This window comes from Anomaloglossus baeobatrachus, chromosome 10 (genome assembly GCF_048569485.1).
Source record: "Anomaloglossus baeobatrachus isolate aAnoBae1 chromosome 10, aAnoBae1.hap1, whole genome shotgun sequence".
Taxonomy (NCBI): domain Eukaryota; kingdom Metazoa; phylum Chordata; class Amphibia; order Anura; family Aromobatidae; genus Anomaloglossus; species Anomaloglossus baeobatrachus.
Window position 1 is genome coordinate 181760342 of NC_134362.1, and position 24910 is coordinate 181785251.

Genomic DNA, 24910 nt, shown 5'->3' on the forward strand with positions numbered 1-24910 from the left:
AGTGACTGTACCAACAGAATAGTGAGTGCAGCTCTGGGGTATAATACAGAATGTAACTCAGGATCAGTAATGTAATGTATGTACATAGTGACTGCACCAGCAGAATAGTGAGTGCAGCTCTGGAGGATAATACAGGATGTAACTCAGAATCAGTACAGGATAAGTAATGTAATGTATGTATTCAGTGACTGTACCAACAGAATAGTGAGTGCAGCTCTGGGGTATAATACAGAATGTAACTCAGGATCAGTAATGTAATGTATGTACATAGTGACTGCACCAGCAGAATAGTGAGTGCAGCTCTGGAGGATAATACAGGATGTAACTCAGAATCAGTACAGGATAAGTAATGTAATGTATGTATTCAGTGACTGTACCAACAGAATAGTGAGTGCAGCTCTGGGGTATAATACATGATGTAACAGAGGATCAGTATAAGATAAGTAATGTATGTGCTCAGTGACTCAATCAGTAGATCTAATTAAGAAGGTTTGCACGTACCCACACTGGACATCTCTGGCACATTCGCATGATAGTTTTCTTGTAAGAATTCTGGCGGATTGTCATTGATGTCCTGGACTTTCACAATAAATTCTGACGGTGGTTCCAGGGGTTTATTTGTTTCCCGGTCGACTGCTTGCGCCATTAATGTGTACTGAGCTCTTTCTTCTCGATCTAAAGTCTTTGTTGCGTGAATGTTCCCTGATTTGTCATCGATAACGAAAATGGTCCCAGCGCCTTCCCCTGAGAGTATGTACTTAATTTTCCCATCCCCAGAATCGACATCCGAATGAAGCTGTGAAAAATAACAATACGTCATTGTGATCCCTTATTTCATGTATTTACATAATAGAGGTAAATAACAAATTGATATAATTTTCTATTTCAGCTTAAAAATTGAACCTAATAAAACAAACTGATGGCTAAAAAAATAAAAATATAGAGACTAACAACAGAAACAACATAACTCAAACAGATAAACTCAATTTATCAGGTCTTAATCTTAAGGTAACATTGTCACTAAACTGATGGTGCCAATAAGGGGCAAAGAGGCAAATAACAATTTTTTCTACATTAAAGAGAACCTGTCTCTTTCTATAATTATAATACTTTTTAGACATAGTATAAATGCCGCTGTTCTCCTGAATCCAGCGTTGTTTTTCTTTTTTTTCTGCGCCTCTCCGTTCCTGAGATATGGTCCTTTTTGCCCTGTGTAGAAATCTAACTTTATTAGCCAATAGGGAGTGTCTCTCAAGTAGAGTTCTACAGAGAAGAGTTCAAGACCACGCCCACTAAAAAAAAAGCAGATTTATGTACAGTTAGGGGTCATATGTCAGGAATGGAGAGGCTCAGGAACAAAAGAAAAACAATGCCAGATTCAGGAAAACAGCGGCATTTAGACCAGGTACAAAAATTATACATTTATTGCAAACTAGATGTACTACCCGGCTTCGCCCGGGTTAATAACTGCTGTTAACAAAATAGAATATATTAACAAAAATGTATTCTGCACACAAAAACCACAAAACAAATAGATAAAAATGTAATTATTAAATTGTTGCCTATATTAACCAATCAGAGCTCAGATTAATTAACTGTAGCAAAATAGAAGCTAAGCTGTGATTGGTTGCTATTGGCAGCCTGATAAATCTCCAGGCACAAGAAAGCCCTCCCCCTGACAGTATATATTAGCTCACACATACACATATAGACAGGTCATGTGACTGACAGCTGTCGTATTTCTTATGTGGTACATTTGTTGTTCTTGTAGTTGGCTGCTTATTAATCAGATTTTTATTTTTGAAGGATAATACCAGACTTGTGTGTGTTTTAGGGTGATTATGTGGCGAGGTTGGTGTATGTGTGGTGAGATGTGTGCTGAGGGTGGTATATGTCTTTAAGCACGTGATAGTGTGTGGCGCATTTTGTGTGTGTGTGTTCATATCCCAGAGTGTTTTGAGTATCCCATGTCGGGGCTCCACTTTAGTAACTGTACGGTATATACTCTTTGGCGCCATCGCTCTCATTCTTGAAGTCCCCCTTGTTCACATCTGGCACCTGTCAATTTGCCCCCAACACTTTTCATTTCACATTTTCCCCATTATGTAGATAGGGGCAAAATTGATTAGTAAATTGGAATGCGCGGGGTTAAAATTTCGCCTCACAACATAGCACCAGGCGCTACCCGGGATAGTAACTGTCTCTCTGTTTCTCTCCTATTCTCTGTCTGTCTCCCCCTCTGTATATATCTCTCTGTCTCTCTCTATTTGTCTGTCTGTCTGTCTCTTTCCCTGTCTTTCTCTGTCTCTTTCCCTGTCTATCTATCTCTTTTTCTGTCTGTCTCTTTCCCTCTCTTTCCCTGTCTGTCTCTTTCCTGGTGTCTGTCTTTTTGTCTGTCTCTTTCCTTGTGTCTGTCTGTCTCTTTGTCTGTGTCTGTCTCTTAACCTGTCTCTCTCTTTCCCTCTCTTTCCCTGTCTGTCTCTTTCCCTGTCAGTCTGTCTCTTTGTCTGTGTCTGTCTCTTTATCTGTGTCTCTTACCCTGTCTATGTTTGTTTCTTACTCTGTCTGTGTCTGCCTCTTTCCCTGTCTGTGTCTGTCTCTTTCCCTGGCTGCATTGTGACACGCCAACATTCCATATAAGGGTGTGGCTGCGCATTCTTCTGAAGTTCTGGCTGCACTGTGGCTCCCAGCTCCATTTGCTTTAATGGAGGCAGGTTTTTTGGTGAATAACTGTAAAGCGCAAGGTTAAAATGTCCCCTCAAAACATAGCCTATGACGCTCTCGGGGTCCAGAAGTGTGAGTGTGCAAAATTTTGTGGCTGTAGCTGTGACGGTGCAGATGCCAATCCCGGACATACACACACAAATACACACATACACACATTCAGCTTTATATATTAGATGACAGGCTCTCTTTATATTTTGTCTTCGACATGAGAATGGCAAACCTCAATTTACAATGTGGACATCCTAAAATACATGACTATTAGCTTGTCGTCATATTCATTGTCACATGGTGTAATGGGTTATGAAATGATGGGGCAAGTGACTCTAGGCCAGCCGATAGACTAGAGTCCCTGAGCTTTCCCTTTTCTTGGAAGTAGGCTTGATGGTAACAAGGTCAGAGCCCCCAGCATGACCCTGACTCCTGTCCGAGCCCTGATCTTACTCCTCCTCTTCCACACCCTCAGGCAAGCCAGAAAACACAAAGACAAAACGCCATAAAATGACACACACAACAGGGGAATGCTCACACCACTCAGAAGTGCAACACGGATCACCATTAACAGGAAAATCACCAATACCGGGAATTGCTGGAGCTAAAACTGAAGCTATCATCAGAAAATAGGGAGGTGACAGCTGCACGTGGAAATCAGCAACCTGAACTCTGAAGCCCTCTCACCAGTCTGCAGAAATTGACTTCTGAAGAGCTGATGACTAGTGAATCTGAACCAGCCGACGCCCGGCTCTGGCTGAACAATACAGAAGCCTCAGGTTACTTGTCAGGCTCTGTGGTGTAAACAGAGTCCAACAACACCGTGCCCGCAGGTATGCAGAGCCAAACATCGCATGACATTCACTCTGATTATCTAAGAAGCTTCATCAGCTTGTCACAAGGTATAGTATATGTCATTCCATTATAGCATATGGATAAAGGATACCAGTGTATGGCATTCATTGCAAGCGTCCATCCCCTATAGCCTAAAAAGGCTCCCATTTAAGGAATTTGATACATCACTCGAAGGCCGCCTTGTTAAAAAAACATATTTTTATCTCTTAAATCATTCCCAATTTTGTATATGTTTAAATAAAAACTTCGGATAAAACTGATACTGTTTTATGCCTAATAACAATACAATTCTCATAATAGAAGCCCTTATTATAAGCACCAGGTCGGCCAATTTAGGGCGAAGCGGGTACCAGTGTGGCGCCCCTGACCTGGTCAGGCACCACTGAGTACTGCACCCATGCTGGGGACAGTACAATACAGGTAATCCAGAAGGCTGACAGGGGTGTGGTACACAGGCGCATAGTGATCAGGTCTCACACATGTACCCATGAGAGGACCCCTGGGGATCCCAGGAGGGGGAAAAGCCTTGACCTTCACTGGAATAGTGGAGGGGGCCAAAAGCCTCCATCTCCTCTCAAGGGGTGTGGTAAGAGAATCTGGTTGCTAGGTGGCGTAGGCAAGAACAGGAGAGGAGGGGCAGTGAGTCAGTTAGAGCAGAACTCCATAGGGCTCAGTGAGGAGCAGACCTGTGGGGCTGTTGCTGTCTAACAGCGCCCGCGCAGTGGCTACTGACGGGGGAGAACGGTCAACTAGGAGTGCTACCCGAAATCCATCTTCAGCTAGAGAGAGAGCAACGGAGTGGGAAGTAAGGAGACTGCTAGAGAGTACCAGGCCCAAACGGGCGGCAGATCCCGAAGCGGAGATAGATCCAGCTTTCTTTTGCTAAACCTGCCGGTGTGGGGCTCTCAAAGCCCACGCCACAACACCACAAAAGCCGCAGCCACGTAGCCACAGTTAGGGCCCATAGCTCACAGGAGGCAAGAAGCTGGAGTGATCTGGCCCAGGCAACAAGCACACGGCAAACGAAGGGGAGTGAGGCTTCAGCAACTTCCCTGGGTGACCCCCATAGGGACTCAAAGTCGGGGTCACCCCAAACCACCAAGGGCTAAGGAAGGCGAGTTAGTAGTCACCCTCACAAGTCAGCCTGAAGGACACCTGGTTCCCGCCTGGTTCATCCCAGCTACGCCCGGGTTACTCACCCTGCCACCTGAAGTGAGTAAAAACCCTGAAAGACATCCTGCCTGTATGGAGTTATTCTGCGCCTTGTGGTACTACGCACCTACACCGGGCCCTGGGGCTTGCCTCACTCTCAGGAGGCTATTCCAACTAACTGCACACACCATCAGCCCCAGGCGACCCTCAACCTGCAGTGGCGGTCCCTACTGGCCGCAATACTGAGAGTGGCGTCACGAAAAGAAGAAGATCTCCTACCTGTGACCAGATCCAGCTGAGTGGAGTCCCTGAAGGTAATGCCCCGACACCGCACCTGTGGGGCTTCACATCTGGCGTCACGAACAGGATAAGGACTAGACCTGTCCAGACAGGTGACCATGTGCCTGGGCGGTCCGCTTGAAAAATTGGAAGCGCCGCCATATTGCCACCATGAAAAGCGCGCTGAAAAACAACGGCAGCCCGCGCTGGAAGAAGTTACCGCCCACGAAGAGGTGTGGCTACCCAGAGATCCCCTGCAGAGTTCTGACCTTGCCAGCTATGAGAGTGGAAGCGTCCAGAGACGTCGGGACAGGAAGGGAGCCAGAAGCCTGCTGCTGGGAGAGGAGCTGCTGAAAGAGGCAGAGCGGAAACTGAACAGCTTGCTACTAGAGGCAACGGCGAGTCCACAGCTGGAGAGTCGTGCAGAAGAGGGCGCAGAAGAAATGGCGTCTGACCGCAGAAATCCAGAACCGGGCTCCGCTGCCTGGTGGTATCGGGAGCTGGCCCAGTTCTGCGACCGACTGGAGACCCGGGTCGTGGAGCAGATCAGAGAAGAACGTATGGAACTTCTGGAGATGGCTGCCGCGGTTCAGGCCTATGAGAGGGGAACCGCACGACGAGTGCCAGACCGGACGGCGACGACTCAGACCCCGATGCTGCTACCGATGGGTGAGTCCAGTGTTGCCCCTGCCGGCCCGGATGCCCCGACCCCTGCTGCCACGCCCGCGGTCCCTGAAGAGGCGCCCGGCGTGGCGACGCTGAGCCAGGCCGCCGCAGCGATGCCCTGCCCGGCCCGCAAAGAACCGGCTGCCACCGCGACCCTCATCCGCGCCGCAGGCGTAACGCTGACCCAGGCCGCCGCCCTGCTAGGCCCGGCCCGCCAAGACCCCACCGCCGCAGCAACGCTCGTCCGCGCCGCAAGTGAGGTGCTGAACCAGGCCGCAGCCACGCCAGGCGCGGCCCGCCAAGCCCCGGCCGCCGCAGCGATGCCCTGCTCGGCCCACCAAGACCCGGTCCCTGCAGCGACGCCCAGCCCAGCCTGCACCGATTCCATCGCGACAGCGACGCCGATCCAGGCCGCCGCCAAACAGGGCGCGGCCCGCCAAGACCAGGCCGCCGCCATGCCGGGCGCGGCCCGCCAAGACCAGGCCGCCGCCAAACAGGGCGCGGCCCGCCAAGAGATTGCATCACCATTTACCCCGGCCTGCAAGGCCAGAGCAGACACCGCTCCCCAGTCCAAAGAGGTCCCTGCTGGAAAGCCCACGCTGGGGGAGGACCCCGAATACTGGCGGCTGAAGGCTGACATGGAGGCCAAGTTTCCACAATGGTTGGTGGACCGGTACATGCTCCCTCCGCATACCCCCAAGAGGATTCCAGCAACCCCTGCAGCAACCACGCCAAAGAGTCCCCCGCCTGGGCCTGCTGAAGAAAGCCCATCCCCAGCACTGCCACCAAAGGAGTGCCAAGAAGAACTAAGGGGAAGAGGAGGCCAGGAAGCTGAGGAGCTGACTCCGGAGCCACCGGCAGTGGAGCAATACTCAGAGCCGGAGATGTTACCCTATTCCCGTTGGGATGAGGAAGACCTGACACCGTCCGCTGACGAAGATCTGCCTAAAAGTCTCACCTGGGAGCTTGTAAGCTGCACTTCGCAGAATCCAGCCCGCAAGACAAGGCGTCGCAACAGAACAACGCTGTCCCTTGCACCACAGTCTCCAGAGCAGAGAGAAGTCACAGCCAGAGACCTACAGGAGAAAAGGTTACTGAGAAGGTCCAAAGCCCAGGTCAGAGGACCCCTTTGCAGAGGAGTTGTGGAGGACTTTTACTTGAAAAGCGGATATGGCTTTATTGTAGCCCCTGGTATCAAAGAAGGGATATTTGTCAACAGAAGAGATGTGAACGCTCATCTGCCTAGAGGACACCCTGGCAGAAACCTAAAGATGGGGGATTCAGTACAATTCACTATGCATGAAGGCGAAAGAGGACTGTACGCGCTTGACGTAGCACTATGTACCAGCAAACCTTACAGCCACCCCATGCTACAGGAAAGAGAAACAGATACAGGAAAGGAAACAGATGAAGATCAAGAAAGCAGAGACAAGGAACCTACAGATGAGACTACCACAGATGAAGAAAGAGATCAAGAAACCAACAGGTGCCGCAGCCCTACAGGCCCAAGCCCTGGTGAAATGGAGGAGTAAAGTAAAGAAAGAAGTTACCAGTTGAAGTTTTGAACAGTTTTGTTTTGCAACGTTTACGTTTAAGCATGTGCCCACAAAAACTATTGTGAGAAAACCATAAACCTTAAGGCTATGAACTGGCTATAGCCACAAACTCTCGCAGTGTAAATAGTTACACCAAAAGGGCACCACCACCACCAGAGTCAGCCTGTTTAGGGGCTTGGCTCGTCTGCAACCAGGAGGAGCCCGTCCGTATATAGGGCCTTGGCTCACCTGCGACCAGAGAGCATGCCTGTTTATGGGGCCTGGCTCTCCACCACAAAGAGGGTACCTGGTCAGCACCAACTGTGGAGGCCGCCTCTGCATCCTGCCAGAAGAGGCTGAAGGCGCGGATCCACCAGGCCAGGTATACCCTGAAACCACCAGCCCATGTAAGCCGCCTCTACATCCTGCCAGAAGTGGCTGAAGCCGCGGCCAACGTGAAAGGGTTTTGGGTGGGTTAACGGACTTGTGGGTGGAGGGTGGTGATGTATGGTACCTGGTGCTTTTAAAAATGTTTTACATGTTTTAATGTTTTATGCATTTTAAAATGTTGTCTTGCAGCCCGAGGACGTGCTGGTGATAACTAAGGGGGAATGTGGCGCCCCTGACCTGGTCAGGCACCACTGAGTACTGCACCCATGCTGGGGACAGTACAATACAGGTAATCCAGAAGGCTGACAGGGGTGTGGTACACAGGCGCATAGTGATCAGGTCTCACACATGTACCCATGAGAGGACCCCTGGGGATCCCAGGAGGGGGAAAAGCCTTGACCTTCACTGGAATAGTGGAGGGGGCCAAAAGCCTCCATCTCCTCTCAAGGGGTGTGGTAAGAGAATCTGGTTGCTAGGTGGCGTAGGCAAGAACAGGAGAGGAGGGGCAGTGAGTCAGTTAGAGCAGAACTCCATAGGGCTCAGTGAGGAGCAGACCTGTGGGGCTGTTGCTGTCTAACAGCGCCCGCGCAGTGGCTACTGACGGGGGAGAACGGTCAACTAGGAGTGCTACCCGAAATCCATCTTCAGCTAGAGAGAGAGCAACGGAGTGGGAAGTAAGGAGACTGCTAGAGAGTACCAGGCCCAAACGGGCGGCAGATCCCGAAGCGGAGATAGATCCAGCTTTCTTTTGCTAAACCTGCCGGTGTGGGGCTCTCAAAGCCCACGCCACAACACCACAAAAGCCGCAGCCACGTAGCCACAGTTAGGGCCCATAGCTCACAGGAGGCAAGAAGCTGGAGTGATCTGGCCCAGGCAACAAGCACACGGCAAACGAAGGGGAGTGAGGCTTCAGCAACTTCCCTGGGTGACCCCCATAGGGACTCAAAGTCGGGGTCACCCCAAACCACCAAGGGCTAAGGAAGGCGAGTTAGTAGTCACCCTCACAAGTCAGCCTGAAGGACACCTGGTTCCCGCCTGGTTCATCCCAGCTACGCCCGGGTTACTCACCCTGCCACCTGAAGTGAGTAAAAACCCTGAAAGACATCCTGCCTGTGTGGAGTTATTCTGCGCCTTGTGGTACTACGCACCTACACCGGGCCCTGGGGCTTGCCTCACTCTCAGGAGGCTATTCCAACTAACTGCACACACCATCAGCCCCAGGCGACCCTCAACCTGCAGTGGCGGTCCCTACTGGCCGCAATACTGAGAGTGGCGTCACGAAAAGAAGAAGATCTCCTACCTGTGACCAGATCCAGCTGAGTGGAGTCCCTGAAGGTAATGCCCCGACACCGCACCTGTGGGGCTTCACACCAGCACTACTCATAGTAACAATAATACACATGAGGACAAGAGTAAAGTGCAAAAATTACAATTACTTTTATTAGGACATACACAACACAGGACAATTAAAATATGGTGGTACACTACCATAAAATGAAGAAGGGACAAAAATGCCAAAGTATGAGTATGGTAAGATAAGAACAGCCAATCAAAGTGTATCAATGATGAAATGAATGGTTATAAGAGATAAAGGCTGATATCTTTATTGTATATCATTCCCAGCACCCGTGGTTGTGTCACGTGGCGTGCCCGCATCGTCACCGGGGGAACGCGTCCTCCTGGGGCGGTGTGGGTACACACACGTCACGAGTCACGTGGGACGCGATATTTACAGTGTTTGCCCGGCTCGATCGAGAGTGGTGGGGCGTGGTTACGAGGTTGACGCGTCCTCGGAATCACGTGGGGCCCTCTCACGCCGTGGCAATATGCTTTGCATCGCGCTCTTCCTCATTTGGACTTTCATTGGTGGTGGCGCGTATCACTCATCGCGCCCCACCAATGGTAACAGGAGGTTCCCTTCTTCCCCTGGACTATGACCACTTCCGGTATCGTAGCTACTTGAGGATTATGCCTCTGTTTTTTAGATGCATGTTGCTAATGGGCGCTCTGCATATTCATGCCAGATTACTTCCGGTCTTAATGCTGCAAATAATATGTGGCGATTCTTGATGTGACGGCTGTCAGGGGGATGCGTCCCTGACTACCTAACTGTGTCACTAGCAACGCCTCCTCACTGGTCACCTGACCTGCGATACTTCCGGTTTCGGCGGTCCGTCCACACACCGGTATTACATCTTGAATTTAGGAGGGTTATTTAAGGAGACAGCCAGTACTGTGTTTATCACTCTGGCTCCCCATCTTGAGAAAGCTTGACCTCGCGAAACGCGCGTCGGATGGAGATCCTGGGCGCTTTTTAGGGACTTCACTGAGCTTCCTGCACAGCGTTTTGGCTTGCAGGAATTGGAGCACACTTTTGGAATACTTTATTGCACTTGCACTTTAGGTAAGAAACTGTTTACAAAGTCTTTTTGTGCCCCTACAGCCCTTGGTCCATGTACCACTATTGTACATTGACTTTTATACTTAGGTTGTGACCCCACCACATCTTCCTCCATACCACCCGGAGGAGGGTGTCGCGCTGCTACTTCCTTACTATTTGATTTTGGCATTACAGGCTATACTCCCACCATGGTTTTCCCCTATAAGCGGGGATCCCATGGTGGAATTTAATGCTGCAACCCTTCACGCTGTCCTTGCTCTATACTATTCTTATTTGCCTCTGTTCTGAGTCTATTTGGTGAACAGCCTTTATCTCTTATAACCATTCATTTGATCATTGATACACTTTGATTGGCTGTTCTTATCTTACCATACTCATACTTTGGCATTTTTGTCCCTTCTTCATTTTATGGTAGTGTACCACCATATTTTAATTGTCCTGTGTTGTGTATGTCCTAATAAAAGTAATTGTAATTTTTGCACTTTACTCTTGTCCTCATGTGTATTATTGTTTTATGCCTAATGCAGATCCTAATGTAGGCAGAGCATGGCGCAAGGATTTAGGCGGGCTTTGCACACTACGACATCGCAGCCCGATGCTGCGATGCCGAGTGCGATAGTGCCCGCCCCCGTCGCAGCAGCAATATGTGGTGATAGCTGGCGTAGCGAAAGTTATCGCTACGCCAGCTTCACACACACACTCACCTGCCGTGCGACGTCCCTGTGGCCGGCGACCCGCCTCCTTGTTAAGGGGGCGGGTCGTGCGGCGTCACTGCGACGTCACACGGCAGGCGGCCAATCAGAGCGGAGGGGCGGAGATGAGCAGGATGTCAACATCCTGCCCACCTCCTTCCTTCCGCATATCCTACGGAAGCCGCAGTGAGGCCGGTAGGAGACGTTCCTCGCTCCTGCGACTTCACACACAGCGATGTGTGCTGCCGCAGGAGCGAGGAACAACATCGGACCGTCGCGTCAGCGTAATCATGGATTACGCCGACGCTGCACCGATGATACGATTACGCCGCTTTTGCGCTCGTTAATCGTATCATCCAGCCTTTACACACTGCGATGTCGCATGCGATGCCGGAAGTGCGTCATTTTCAATTTGACCCCACCGACATCGCACCTGCGATGTCGCAGTGTGCAAAGTGCCCCTTAGACTAAGAAGAAAAGCTAAGCGAAACCCACTGAAATCCGTTCTCGGCAGATTTGCTTGAATTAACTAAAATATTTGATTCATCCAAATAAAATTAATTCTGTATTGAATGTGGCTGACAAAGATGTGTATGTCATGGGCGACAGACTGTCATGTGGCTTCTGGCTATTGAAGGTCATGGCGTTTGACTGCGCAAAATGCTCCCTGTCAGTATTCATTGGTATAGGTAGCTTTCCTGCTGGATTTTCATCTCTTCCCCTCCTTCCACCCAGCTGCTGATCATTAGTATTCTCTTGGTGCTTAAATACTCCCATCTTCCCAGCACTGGTGATGGTGATATCATTCAGTTCATTCTAGCTCTGGTTGCAAGCAGGTGGCTTGCTCTCACCTGTGCTATTGTTGCTGAAGCTCTGCTGAACTCCTGTCTGTGTCATCTGTGGATAAGTGGTATATGCTTTTTCCACTCTGTGTCCCCTCGTGTCTTACTTTAGTGTTTAGTGGGGTTGATGAAGAGCTCATCCCACTCATTCCTTATTTAGGGTCCAGCACTAGGGATATCTAGGTTCAAGTATCTGGCTTGGCGCATAAGTGCAGAACCTATCTAGGGTGGTGAGGGACCCCAGGGCCTAGCTGTAGGTTTGGTCAGGGATCACCATCTCCCTTTCCCTAGACACTGGGTTACCATTCTCTTACCCTATTTAGGGCCCAGCACTAGGGACACCTAGGGTAAGGTATCCGGCTCGGTGCATAGGTGCAGAACCTATCTAGGGTGGTGATGGACCCCAGGGACCAGCAGTAGGTTTGGTCAGGGATCACCATCTCCCCTTCCCTAGACACAGAGTCCCCTTCCCTTTCCCTATTTAGGGTCCAACACTAGGTACACCTAGGGTCAGGAATCCGGTTCAGCGCATAGGTGCAGAACCTATCTAGGGTGGTGAGGGACCCCATGGACCAGCTCCTGTTTGGTCAGTGGTCACCATCTTCCTTTTCTTAGACACAGGGTTTCCCTTCTCTTTCCTTGTTTAGGACCCAACAGTAGGGATGCCTACGGTCAGGTATTCGGTTCGGCACATAGGTGCAGAACCCATCTAGGGTGGTGAGGGACCCCAGGGACCTGCTGTAGGTTTGATCAGGGATCACCATCTCCCCTTCCCTAGACACAGGGTTCCCCCTTTCTTTCCCTATTTAGGGCCCAATACTAGGGATACCTACGGTCAGGTATTCGGTTCGGCGCATAGGTGCAGAACCCATCTAGGATGGTGAGGGACCCCAGAGACCAGCTGTAGGCTTGGTCAATGGTCACCATCTTCCTTTTCCTAGACACAGGGTTTCCCTTCTCTTTCTCTATTTAGGGCCCAGCACTAGAGATACCTAGTGTCTATTCAGACATCAAAACATAATGGAAGATTGGGAAGAGGTTAATCAATAATATAAGCTCATCCCCATCCTCTCATCGCAGGTCCCGTCATGTCCTCCACTTCCTTTGGATCTTCCCTCAAAGACTAGACCCCACTCATTCTGCATGTCAGTGACGTGACCATAATGGAACCTAATCAACGCTGAAAGACCTGGACTGAAGACCAAAGAGAAGACCAATCCGAACTGAGTGGAGGACTGGGAGAGGAGCTACACCCGGACATGTGAGGAGCGAGCCTAAGAGAATATGATCTTTTATTTTTTAGCTCTCAGAAGAATTTAGGAAAATGACGAAGGGTTGGGCCTTCAAATCAATTCGGGTGAATTTGAAAATTTTTTGGAAATTCATAACGTCTTCAATTTGGTAAAAATTTCTACTGAGGAGACAATCCTTGTGCGATGCTCTTCCCGTTAAACTTTGCACTAGATGTAATAAAGTATATCAGATTTTTTTGGACAAAAAGGGAGGAATAAAAGAGTTAAAAGATCAAAAAGAAACGTAAAGAGTCCTACATAAAAAAATATAAAATGAATAATAAATGTCTATATCAATAATATGTAAATTAGTAGGGCATTTTTAGATGGCGCCATTGTCGATTCATGCAGTAATGGTGGGGCCCTAAAAATGAAGTAAACCATTAGAGTAAATACTAACAAATAGGTATATCACGTGATAGCGTTGGAATAAAATTCCTTTAATCTGGTGTTAAAGGGAATCCGTCACCAGGTTTTTACTACTCCATCTGAGGGCAGCGTAATGTAGGGGTAATGACCCTGATTCCAGTAATCTGTCACTTGCTTGGCTGCTTGTTGTAGTTTTCATAAAATCAAGCACAGCTCGGAATGCTGAGCTCTGTGTAATGCTCGTGGCCAGTGTAGGGGCAGTGAGTGGGATTAGTGGACCACAGGGAGGACCTGGGCCTAACCTTTAGTGGAAGAGGCTTAATTAAGCACCTACTGCAAGGCAGACGCCAGGTACCACTCCCAGGGCAGTGACCGCGGGACTATGGCAGTTGACCTCCAGGACAGGTGACGAACTCTGGTATAGGCACAGGTGTGGGCGGAGTGACTAAAGCAGATGAGTATGGACAGGTATGGGAAGGCAGGCACAGATGACGCACACGGGGGTACCAGAACCTGAAAACTAGGTGGCAGACTGAGACACTAACTAACTAGGAGCATTGCGCAGGCACCTCCTATAATGGGAGAGTGCCTTAAATACACATTGCACAGCCATAAGCTGAGAGACATTTCCTGGAACTAGAGCTCCGGCTCTTTAACCCTAGAACGCATACCTGGGGCCTCGCAGGCCTGCTAGGTCACTTGTTTTCTATGGTAGATTTCTATGGTTGTGCGTTCTAGGGTTAAGAGGAGGGCAGATGCGCACTTGCATGCCCTAATCACACTCCCGCGAGACCTGGGCTGCGTGAACAGGCCCCAGGAAGGTAAGGAGGCAGCAGCACACGTGGATGGACGAGGAAGTGCGGGGGAGGATGTGATCTGGCTGGGGCGGTGACTAAGTCGGTGTCCCAACGCTATAATGTCACCACACCAATGATTGACAGATTTCTGTGTATACTGTGAATAGTCAAAAAGCTGCCAATCAGTGGTGGAGGTGGGGCTGGACTACACGGCAGCAGGTTTACTAGTCCTATCTCTTACTGATAAATTAGTGATTTTCTAAAAACTACAACAAGTAGCCCAGTAAGTGACACATCGCTGGAGTCAGGCTCTCTGCCCCTATGTTGTCCTGCTCTCAGCTTAGGTAGCATAAACTTGGTGACAGATTTCCTTTAAATGGTCTTGACCGGTATGGGATTATTAAATATTCTGAATGAGTGAATAGTCATAGAAAAATGTTAAAAATATACTTACAAGCCTCCAGGAAGACAGCGAAAAGTAAAATAAGAGATAAATTCAATAGTAGAAGCTACTACCAATCCTACTATTTATCCATGGGATAGGGGATTGCTTTCTGTTCATTGGGGAGCAGACCGCCGGGACCCTCAGCAATTTCAATTGGAGCTCTGGAGCAGGGTTTTCCAGCTCTAAATGTAGCGGATGTGTGCATGTTAGATATCCGCTTTGTTTATTGTCCATAGGCCTGAGGAGAAAGTTGAGCCCTGCACTCTATGCTTGTGAAGTCCATCACTAGGTGGCGACAGACACACTTGTGTGGTGTGAATGGAGAGGTAGTCAGACAACCCGAGGTCAAAAGCCAGGAGGTAAGGACAGGACATTGGGAGCAGACAGAGACTGACCCAGCCGAGGGTCAGGATTCCAGGAGAGTATGTGCAAAATACAGGGAGCAGGCGGGGACGTGGTCAGGAGGAAGTCTGAGGTCAGTAGCCAGGAGGTAACGACAGGACGCAAGGAGCAGACAGAGACAAAGTCAAGATACAAGCCGAGGGTCAGGATTCCAGGACAGTACATACAGGATACAGGGAGCAGGCGGGGACGTGGTCAGGAGGAGGTCTGAGGTTAGTAGCCAGGAGGTAATGACAAAAACAGGGAGACAGGCAGAGAAGAGTCAACAACAGTCCAGAGTCGCGAGCCAAGATCAGATCACTAAACACTTTGGGAGCCGAGAGCACGAATGTAACCAGGAAGTACAACTGGCAATGTTCTGGGTGAGCATGCTCCCTAATGAAGCAGAGCAGTCACCCGGAAAGAGGAGCACCTGTGTAGGCACATCCAAAGACCAGCGAACCCAGAGCTGACATAGAACCCTTCCATAGGTGTTCAAGACAAAAAGCAGAGCCTCCAACCTGCAAAAAGCTCTGTGTGAAGGAACATCAAGTATCGGCTCTGCAGGAGAGCATGGCAGAACATAACTACACAAAATGCTATGCACATCGGAACCATGACAATGCTACTTCCGACAGTCCCATTGACAATAAATGGTGTGGAGGTCGAGCATACGCACATTTGCACCAGATCGGTAGTACTAAAGCGATCCCCTGCGATTAACAATTTATCCCCTATCCCATGGAAATACATTTTACTTCTGGTTTTGTAAGATTCCAGATTATCATAGGACTATCAGAAGTTCTGGATTATCGGTAGCCAGATTAAAGGAATTTCACTGTTCTTAGCAGCAAACGTTCAATTTCCCTGCAATGCCAGCACAGTGGACGTTATGCATTACACAGTGCCCATTCACAACAATTGGCCTTGAGTTGAGTTTAATACAGGACAGGAAAGGCGCTCCAGAGAGATCATTTTTGTGACCATTCTACAATAAAGACATAAGGATAAAGAGCTGAGTCCTTTATCCTTTATTAATACAAATTCATTCCATTGTGTGCATAAAAATGTTTCAACAGATTTTGCATTGTGCAAGCAAATATAAGAAACTTTCTAATGCAACATATCAAATAAATCTGCTTCTTTCTCCACTCATGAGCCACGTCTCCTTTCCCTCCAAGTCAGACTGCCTGTGAAATGTCAAGTAACAGAATATATTCAAGGGTACAAAGAGGGTAGGAGGAGGTTCCTTCAGCACAGACACCAGACAGGCAAAAGCTGATTGTGCTGCAGCTTCTAGTAAACTTATTTAACCTGACTGCTGGATTCACAGCAACACTGCTCAGTACAGTGGTATAATGTCCTCCATGCTGCTGCTGATTATTTTGTTTGTGTGCTATGAAGCAGGAAATGCCAGAATCCATTTATATGTGGTCTGCTGAGTATACTGTAGAAGATATTTTAGAAGCCAGCTTCTACCCACCGTGCCTTCAGCCCAGAGACCAGAGAGACAAAGGCTGATTCTGCAGCAGATTCTAATAAACGTATTTAACCTTACTGCTGGATTCACAGTAACACTGCTCAGTACAATGGTATAATGCCCTCCATGCTGCTGCTGAGTATACTGTAGAAGTTACAGATACAAAGGCTGATTGTGCTGCAGCTTCTAGTAAACGTATATAAGTTTACTGCTGGATTCACAGCAACACTGCTCAGTACAATGGTATAATGCCCTCCATGCTGCTGCTGAGTATAATGTAGAAGTTACAGATACAAAGGCTGATTGTGCTGCAGCTTCTAGTAAACGTATATAAGTTTACTGCTGGATTCACAGCAACACTGCTCAGTACAGTGGTATAATGTCCTCCATGCTGCTGCTGAGTATACTGTAGAAGTTACAGATACAAAGGCTGATTGTGTTGCAGCGTCTAGTAAACGTATATAAGTTTACTGCTGGATTCACAGCAACACTGCTCAGTACAGTGGTATAATGCCCTCCAAGCTGCTGCTGAGTATACTGTAGAAGATACAGATACAAAGGCTGATTGTGCTGCAGCTTCTAGTAAACGTATATAAGTTTACTGCTGGATTCACAGCAACACTGCTCAGTACAGTGGTATAATGTCCTCCATGCTGCTGCTGAGTATAATGTAGAAGTTACAGATACAAAGGCTGATTGTGCTGCAGCTTCTAGTAAACGTATATAAGTTTACTGCTGGATTCACAGCAACACTGCTCAGTACAATGGTATAATGCCCTCCAAGCTGCTGCTGAGTATAATGTAGAAGTTACAGATACAAAGGCTGATTGTGCTGCAGCTTCTAGTAAACGTATATAAGTTTACTGCTGGATTCACAGCAACACTGCTCAGTACAATGGTATAATGCCCTCCATGCTGCTGCTGAGTATACTGTAGAAGATACAGATACAAAGGCTGATTGTGCTGCAGTTTCTAGTAAACGTATATAAGTTTACTGCTGGATTCACAGCAACACTGCTCAGTACAATGGTATAATGCCCTCCATGCTGCTGCTGAGTATAATGTAGAAGTTACAGATACAAAGGCTGATTGTGCTGCAGCTTCTAGTAAACGTATATAAGTTTACTGCTGGATTCACAGCAACACTGCTCAGTACAATGGTATAATGCCCTCCATGCTGCTGCTGAGTATAATGTAGAAGTTACAGATACAAAGGCTGATTGTGCTGCAGCTTCTAGTAAACGTATATAAGTTTACTGCTGGATTCACAGCAACACTGCTCAGTACAATGGTATAATGCCCTCCATGCTGCTGCTGAGTATACTGTAGAAGATACAGATACAAAGGCTGATTGTGCTGCAGCTACTAGTAAACTTACTTAACCTTACTGCTGGATGCACAGCAACACTACTCAGTACAGCAGTATAATGCCCTCCATGCTGCTGCTGAGTAAACTGTAGAAGATATTTTAGAAGGCAGTTTACACACCAGCTAAGAGACAACAGAAACTTAGAAATAGAGCCTACAAAGGGTAAAACTGGTGTAAAATGTAGGATCTAAGTCACATTAAAGCCAGAAGTGTGCAGACACATGATAACAACCTGAAGTAACCTGAAAGGACTTGACAAGCTCCCAGTAAAATCAGGACTTCTGACAAGTAGACTTTTCAGATGCTTTTTGACACCACCACAAGTCTCTCGCCTAGGAGTAGAATCCTAGTGACCCTATGTTGTCTTCATGATGCCCCTGCAGACACCACAATAAGAGCACATTCGAGACTGACCTGCAATAGCTCCTCTCTGTCACGATTCCTCTGTGCAGAGCATCTTGTACACTAGGAAATGCTCTGCTGTGTTTTCTTGGGCAACTGGCTGGCAGGTTGATTGACAGTGCAGGTTCCATGCTGGTTCTGGGAAATGCTGATTGCTCAGGTGTTCCATCTTCCTGGCAATTGCTCTACTTCTTTACTAAGCATGCTCTCCCAGAACCTTGCCAGTCGTACATTCTGGTTCTGTTGTTGTGCTGTTGGCCTGTGTTCCTGCCAGCGATCTGATCTTTGTTTCCTGACCCAGGACTATTGTTTGACTCTTCTCTGCCTGCTCCCTGTTCTTGTCGTAACCTCCTGGCTTTTGACCTTGCTCCCTGTTCCTGACATGACCTCATTGCTTTTGACCTCACTCCCTGTTCCTGACATGACCTCCTGGCTTTTGACCTCGAACCAATACCTGACCACGTCTCAGTTTTCTCCCTGAATCCACTACATGCCTTCCCGGAATTTTGACCTGACTACGCCTCTGTATATTCCCTGTGTCCATACGTGTCCTCCTGTTACCAGACCCTTTCCTGACTACTCTACCATTTGAACTACCCGTAAATAGTGGCTAGCATCACACTCTCTCTCTCTCATTAGGAGACCACATGAACGGATAAATGAATGAATGAATGAATTACACCACTTAGAGACGTTTCCACAAGCAGTTTTTCCTTCCATGGAGCCTCTTCTAAATTACAAGACACCGAATGACCCAATACCGGGATGATTTCGCTGATAAACATTTTCTTGACGCCCAACCGAGAATAAGCATCAAAACAATCAAAACTGAGAAATAAAGCAGTATGGGACGGCTGAGCGCTGTATAAACGATCCAATCTATTTACCCCGTCCCGGTGGGAGGCCCGGCGAGGTCTTACATGGGAAATACACGCATCATCTTGAGTAATCATCGTCGTAAGCACAGACTATATTCATAAATCCTATAGTCTCTTGAATCCTTTAAAACTCTCAGACCATAACAGCGTTATTAAAACCCAGTGTAATTGATCTCGATGCTCCTGAAATATACATATCGGTGAGATTCATATAAAGCAAATTTCCACCTTTTATCATTATGTCATTTTTAGGTCTTAAATTCTGAGCTGATTAATTTCTTCATATGTCTTTATAGCATTTGGAGCGCTCTTTTTTTGGAATATGGAGCTATAAATTCACTGTACAGAGATAGATTCAATGTGTCATCAGTTCTGACAAGTCTGATTTACGGAATCACATCTATTCCCCTTGAAATGATAGTTCTGGAACTCTTTGCTATTCGGTTCCTCTGCTATTCCTACTGGAAATGGCGTTATTAATTAACAACTGAGTGCCATCTGTCACATGGAGTTTGGCTGTCACACTACACTACAGATTCTGACACTCCGCTGGATGGTTGATCTTGTGCTTCTGAGTTGCACAGGCAGGCTCGGGCATCAACCAGCTGTGTGCTCATTGATGTTCGGGCTGTCAAGAGTTAATCTCTGCTAGCCTACTGGTCACCTTTAGGATCACATGTTGTGGGAAACCTATCAAAGTTACTCCCCACCTATTTAAGATAGTGGAATCTGTCATCCCATGCCAACTATAGCTTTTGCTAAACCAGTCCATGTGCTGTTGTGTCTCAGTTTGCTGGTATCTTGTTGCTTCCTCCCTGCTCTTATTTTCCTCCTTACCACTTGTTGCCTAATACATCTGTGTTAGGCTATGTGCCCACGGGAGATCGTACCTGCGGACTTTTCCGCAGGTTTTTCTGCAGGTTCCCGTAGAAACTCCCCAGAATCCGCAGCTATCCATAGTTACATAGTTACTTAGATTGAAAAAAGACCATCTAGTTCCCCCTTCCTTCACCAATTCTACATTTTGTCCCTAAGTCACCTATAACCAACAATGTTGTGTACTGAGGAAATCATCCAGCCCTTTTTTGAAAGCTGTTATAGTATCTGCCATTACTACCTCTTGTGGTAAGGCATTCCACAGTCTGACTGCTCTAACTGTAAAGAACCCTTTCCTATTTAGGTGTCGGAATCGCTTTTCTTCCACTCGCAGTGAATGCCCCCTGGTCCTTAGTATTGTCTTTGGAAGGAATAAGTCTTGTGCCAGTCCTTTATATTGACCACACATGTATTTATACATAGAAAAGAGATCTCCTCTGAGACGGTTTTTTCTAAGCTAGATGTCTCATATCTGCGGAGTTGTTGCGGTAAACCTGCGGAAACAGTGCAGATTTCATGCGGAATTCCTGAGGAATTGCCGCCCTTTATCTCCATAGTGGAGGGACGGGAATTCCGCAGATAATTTCGCATGAATAATGGACATGCAGTTACGTGCGGCTGTGGGAAATCCGCAGCATTTTCCGCAGCCGCAAATACCGCAGCATTGATACAGCACTGTCCAAATCCCATAGGATAACATGGGGAGTGTCTTTACTTGCGTAAACCCGCGGATTTATCTAGAAAATCTAAAAAATCTGAGGGTTTTCCACGGCAAAATCCGCGGTTACTTTCTCCTGTGGGCACATGGCCTTAGTGTGCTGAGAGAACGAGTTTTGGTTTCCCCTGTTTGTCTATTTCTATGGGTTTAACCACTCCCGTCCCAACCTTTTTTCTGGTATGATTATGCCTTTATAGGTCTCTATTTGTGTTGTGTTGACTAAACCATTTTGGGTACTACTTTGTATTTATCTTTGAGACCTTGCATTCTTGTAAATGCCTTTGCTGTACCAACCCAAATTTCCTTCCTATATGTCTGTAATTTATATGCACTTATAGGTCCCTTTTTTGGACCATATTTTAATAATAAAAAAATAGAAATAAAGATTTATTTTTATTTTTTTATTTGGACCATATTTTAATAATAAAGAGTTTGTATATTTTTGAACCATTTAAAACTTAAATTTCTCTTGTTTATTCATATGTATTATGGAGTGCTTTTAGGGACTGCCACCAAATTTTTGAAGTCTAGATTCCCTTTAATCCTAAAATGTGCTACCGGTGTTTTGTTTTTGTTTGACATGCTGCTTGGAGTGGAAATCTCTCACCGTCTTGTTTCCTCCCTGCTCTTCTTTTCCTCCTTATCATTTTTTTCTACACCTCTGTGTGAGCATGCTGTGTGATCGAGTTTTGGTTTCCCCTGTTTGTCTATTTTCATGGGTTTAACCACATCTGTCCCGGCCCTCTCCTGGTAAAGAGAAGAGGGGGTATTAGATTAGGGCTGGTCAGGAACAGGGCAAGGGAGGCGGCCCAGACATCGTCACCTTCAAAGGTATCTCTGAGAACAGGGATAGTTAGAGCCCCAGTAGTCTGATGACCAGTCAGATCCTCTGTTATCTCCATATCACACAGACAATATCATTCCCCTTGGAAAGGGGGTGCGATCCTATTCAGTGGGGTCCAATTGAACAGTTTGAAAGTCTGTAAGGAAACACCCTGAACTATAAGTGTATTCTTAAAGGGGGGTGTCTGGGTTTTTTTTTTCCATTCAATTGTCTTCTTGTGCATAGAATTAACAAATACACCGTTCCTGTACATACCCAGAGGTCCTTTATAAATAATGAGTGAGTTACTTGTAGGGAGATTATCATTAGCTTACTAAGTACTATTTTATTTGATAAAGGGTTCCTATACTTTCAGAATAAGCTTTCTTTTGTATTTACATAAGAAATAAAATGTTTTCTGGCCATGATATATCTTGAAGCCTGCAATTTTGTTCAGTTTTCCATTCTAAAGTTTCTATTGATACTTTGCAGTTGACTCTGAGCTAGAGGGAGGAGACTGACAATCATGATGTCTCCCACATACACTGCACTGCACACAGCGAACAATGTCAGCTCTTTTTTCCTTCGCACACCAATAGAAATAGCATCAGCAGAGTGGAGCCCATTTGTCAACAGTACTGAGCAGTGTAGATGTTAACCTTGCACTGGGATAATTGAAAGTGCAAAACTATTTGTCTTTTCGCCTCTGATTGTTTTGTCACTCTGTTTCCGTCACCCCAGTCCCTTACCATAGGCCTAAAAGGGTTGTCCATTACTTTTACATTGATTGACTATCATTAGGATAGGTCATCAATGTCTGATGGCCTGGGTCAATACCTGGCACACCCACTGATCAGCTGTTCTCGGTGCCAAAGGTGGCTAGAAATGTTCAGCTCCGGGGTTGCCCCGCTTTCTGATAGCGGCCGCGGCCAGGTACTGAACATCCGCCTCCTATTGATTAGAAAAGGAGGCGGATGTGCAGTACCGCTATCAGATGACGGAGCGGCTCCGGAATGGAGCATTTCCGGCTGCCTTCTGCTGCCACCGGCACCAAGAACAACTGATCGACAAGTGTGCTAAGTATCAAGCCCGGCCGATCAGACATTGATGACCCATCCTAAGGATAGGCCATCATTGTAAAAGTAGTGGACAATCCTTTAAGCCTATGGTAACTGATTGAGATGAGGGGCGATCGGACATTGATAACCTATCCTAAGGTTAGGCCATCAATGTAAAAGTAGTGGACAACCCCTTTTAAGCCTATGGTAAGGGATTGAGATGAGGGATGACCAGACATTGATGACCTATCCTAAGGATAGGCAATCAATGTAAAAGTAGTGGACAATCCTTTAAGCCTATGGTAAGAGATTGAGAGAAGGGGCAATCAGACATTGATAACTTATCCTAAGGATAGGCCATCAATGTAAAAGTAGTGGACAACCCTTTTAAGCCTATGGTAACTGATTGAGATGAGGGGCGATCGGACATTGATAACCTATCCTAAGGATAGGCAATCATTTTAAAAGTGGTGGACAACCCTTTTAAGCCTATGGTAAGGGATTGAGATGAGGAGTGATCGGACATTGGTAACCTATCCTAAGGTTAGGCCATCAATGTAAAAGTAGTGGACAACCCCTTTTAAGCCCATGGTAAGGGATTGAGATGAAGGCTGATCAAACTTTGATGACCTATCCTAAGAATAGGCTATCAATATAAAAGTAGTGGACAATTCTTTAAGCCTATTGTAAGGGATTGAGATGAGGAGCAATCGGACATAGATGACCTATCCTAAGGTTAGGTCATCAATGTAAAAGTAGTGGACAACCCCTTTTATGCCTATGGTAAGGGATTGAGATGAGGAGCAATCGGACATTGATGACCCATCCTAAGGTTAGGCCATCAATGTAAATGTAGTGGACAATCCCTTGTATGCCTATGGTAAGGGATTGAGATGAGGAGCAATCAGATTTCGATGTCATCAATGGAAAAGTAGTGGACAACTCCTCTAAGTAAGAGTAGCCCTTTTAGGGATTTGAGTAGTTTTTCAGCTTCTATAATAAGTTCAGGAGGCAATGGGGGTGTAAAGAAGTGACTCTTAAGTGCAGAAAGAACTTTATTTTCCTGTCCTCTTCAGACCCGAAGAGGACAGCAACTCTAGTGCCAGCTATTGGAGGTAGCAATCCTAAAAGTAAATTTTGACAATGTAAAAGGTGCTTTCCACATGACTAACGGGTAGAAGGTCAAACCAGATGCTCCATTGGCATTCATGTGTTTCAGGGATCTTGCAACTCATCAGTGCAAAGCAGAAGAATTGCTTTGCCTAGGTGAGAGGTCTTTGACAGGGGGTATAAGGGTGTTTCCTTAAGGAGTGCACAAAGTTGCCTGGGGAGTACGTAGGAAGAGTTGGTTTAGCGCTCAGCGCCTCTTCATTTGTCACTTATCAATATCTATTTGTAACACAAGGAACAAAGACGAAATAAAGGCTAAATCAGCTGTGTCTGTATTTCGTAGACTAGATTGGATGTTTTTTCTCATTAAATATCAATATACAGTATAGATAACATCTCTCCGTAAAGCGCAAACTACCGGCAACGTGATAAACGACAGAATCACAACGATGCTGCTCACTTGCCTTGAATCCGTCACCTTGTAATGTTACAAAAACAACAAACTACCTACTACAAGCTACAAACAACAAGTGACAAGTGGGTAACACCGAGAGATGAAAGCAACAATAAAACGCTTGTAAATCCAATCGAAATTAACCTTAAACCCTTTTACATATAGACACTTAACTCTACACATTCCATGGGTATTTTAATAAGTTATATAATCATATAATAAACCTTTGGAAAATGATGTCTCAATTGATAAAATTCTAAAATATAATTAAAAGCAACAAAATTGAGAAGAGCTTATATCAATTGTATATAGGGATTGGGCATGGTAACTCAATATGCCTGATCCCTATTCAAATATTATAATATTCTAATGTCCTGGAGAGATCTGACTGACCTATGAAAAGACACAAGCCTTGTCACTAATGTCCCTGAGGAGGTCTGACTGACCTATGAGCAGATACCAGCCTTGTCACCAATGTCCCAGAGTTCTGACTGACCCATGAGAAGACACCAGCCTTGTCCCTAACATCCCAGACATCAGCCTCATCACTAACGTCCTTGAGAGATCTGACTGACCCATGAAAAGATATCAGTCTTGTCATTAACATCCTTGAGGGGGTCTGACTGACCCATGAGAAGACATCAGCCTTGTCACTAACGTCCCTGAGAGTTCTGATTGACCAATGAGAAGACATCAGCCTTGTCACTAATGTCCCTGAGAATTCTGACTGACCAATGAGAAGACATCAGCCTTGTCACTAATGTCCCTGAGAATTCTGACTGACCAATGAGAAGACATCAGCCTTGTCACTAACGTCCCTGAGAGTTCTGACTGACCAATGAGAAGACATCAGCCTTGTCACTAATGTCCCTGAGGAGGTCTGACTGACCTATGAGCAGATACCAGCCTTGTCACTAATGTCCCAGACATC

General features: G+C 46.7%; 1 protein-coding gene across 3 annotated transcripts in view; it reads right to left on the minus strand.

Moving 5' to 3' along the window:
- Window positions 1–24910, minus strand: part of CDH11 (cadherin 11) — a 209620-nt gene that overhangs the window by 44262 nt on the left and 140448 nt on the right. For all 3 annotated transcript variants that reach the window (XM_075325869.1, XM_075325871.1, XM_075325870.1), the window contains exon 3: window positions 502–796. In XM_075325869.1, the coding sequence (XP_075181984.1) occupies window positions 502–796 (295 nt within the window). The remainder of the gene's footprint in view (window positions 1–501; window positions 797–24910) is intronic.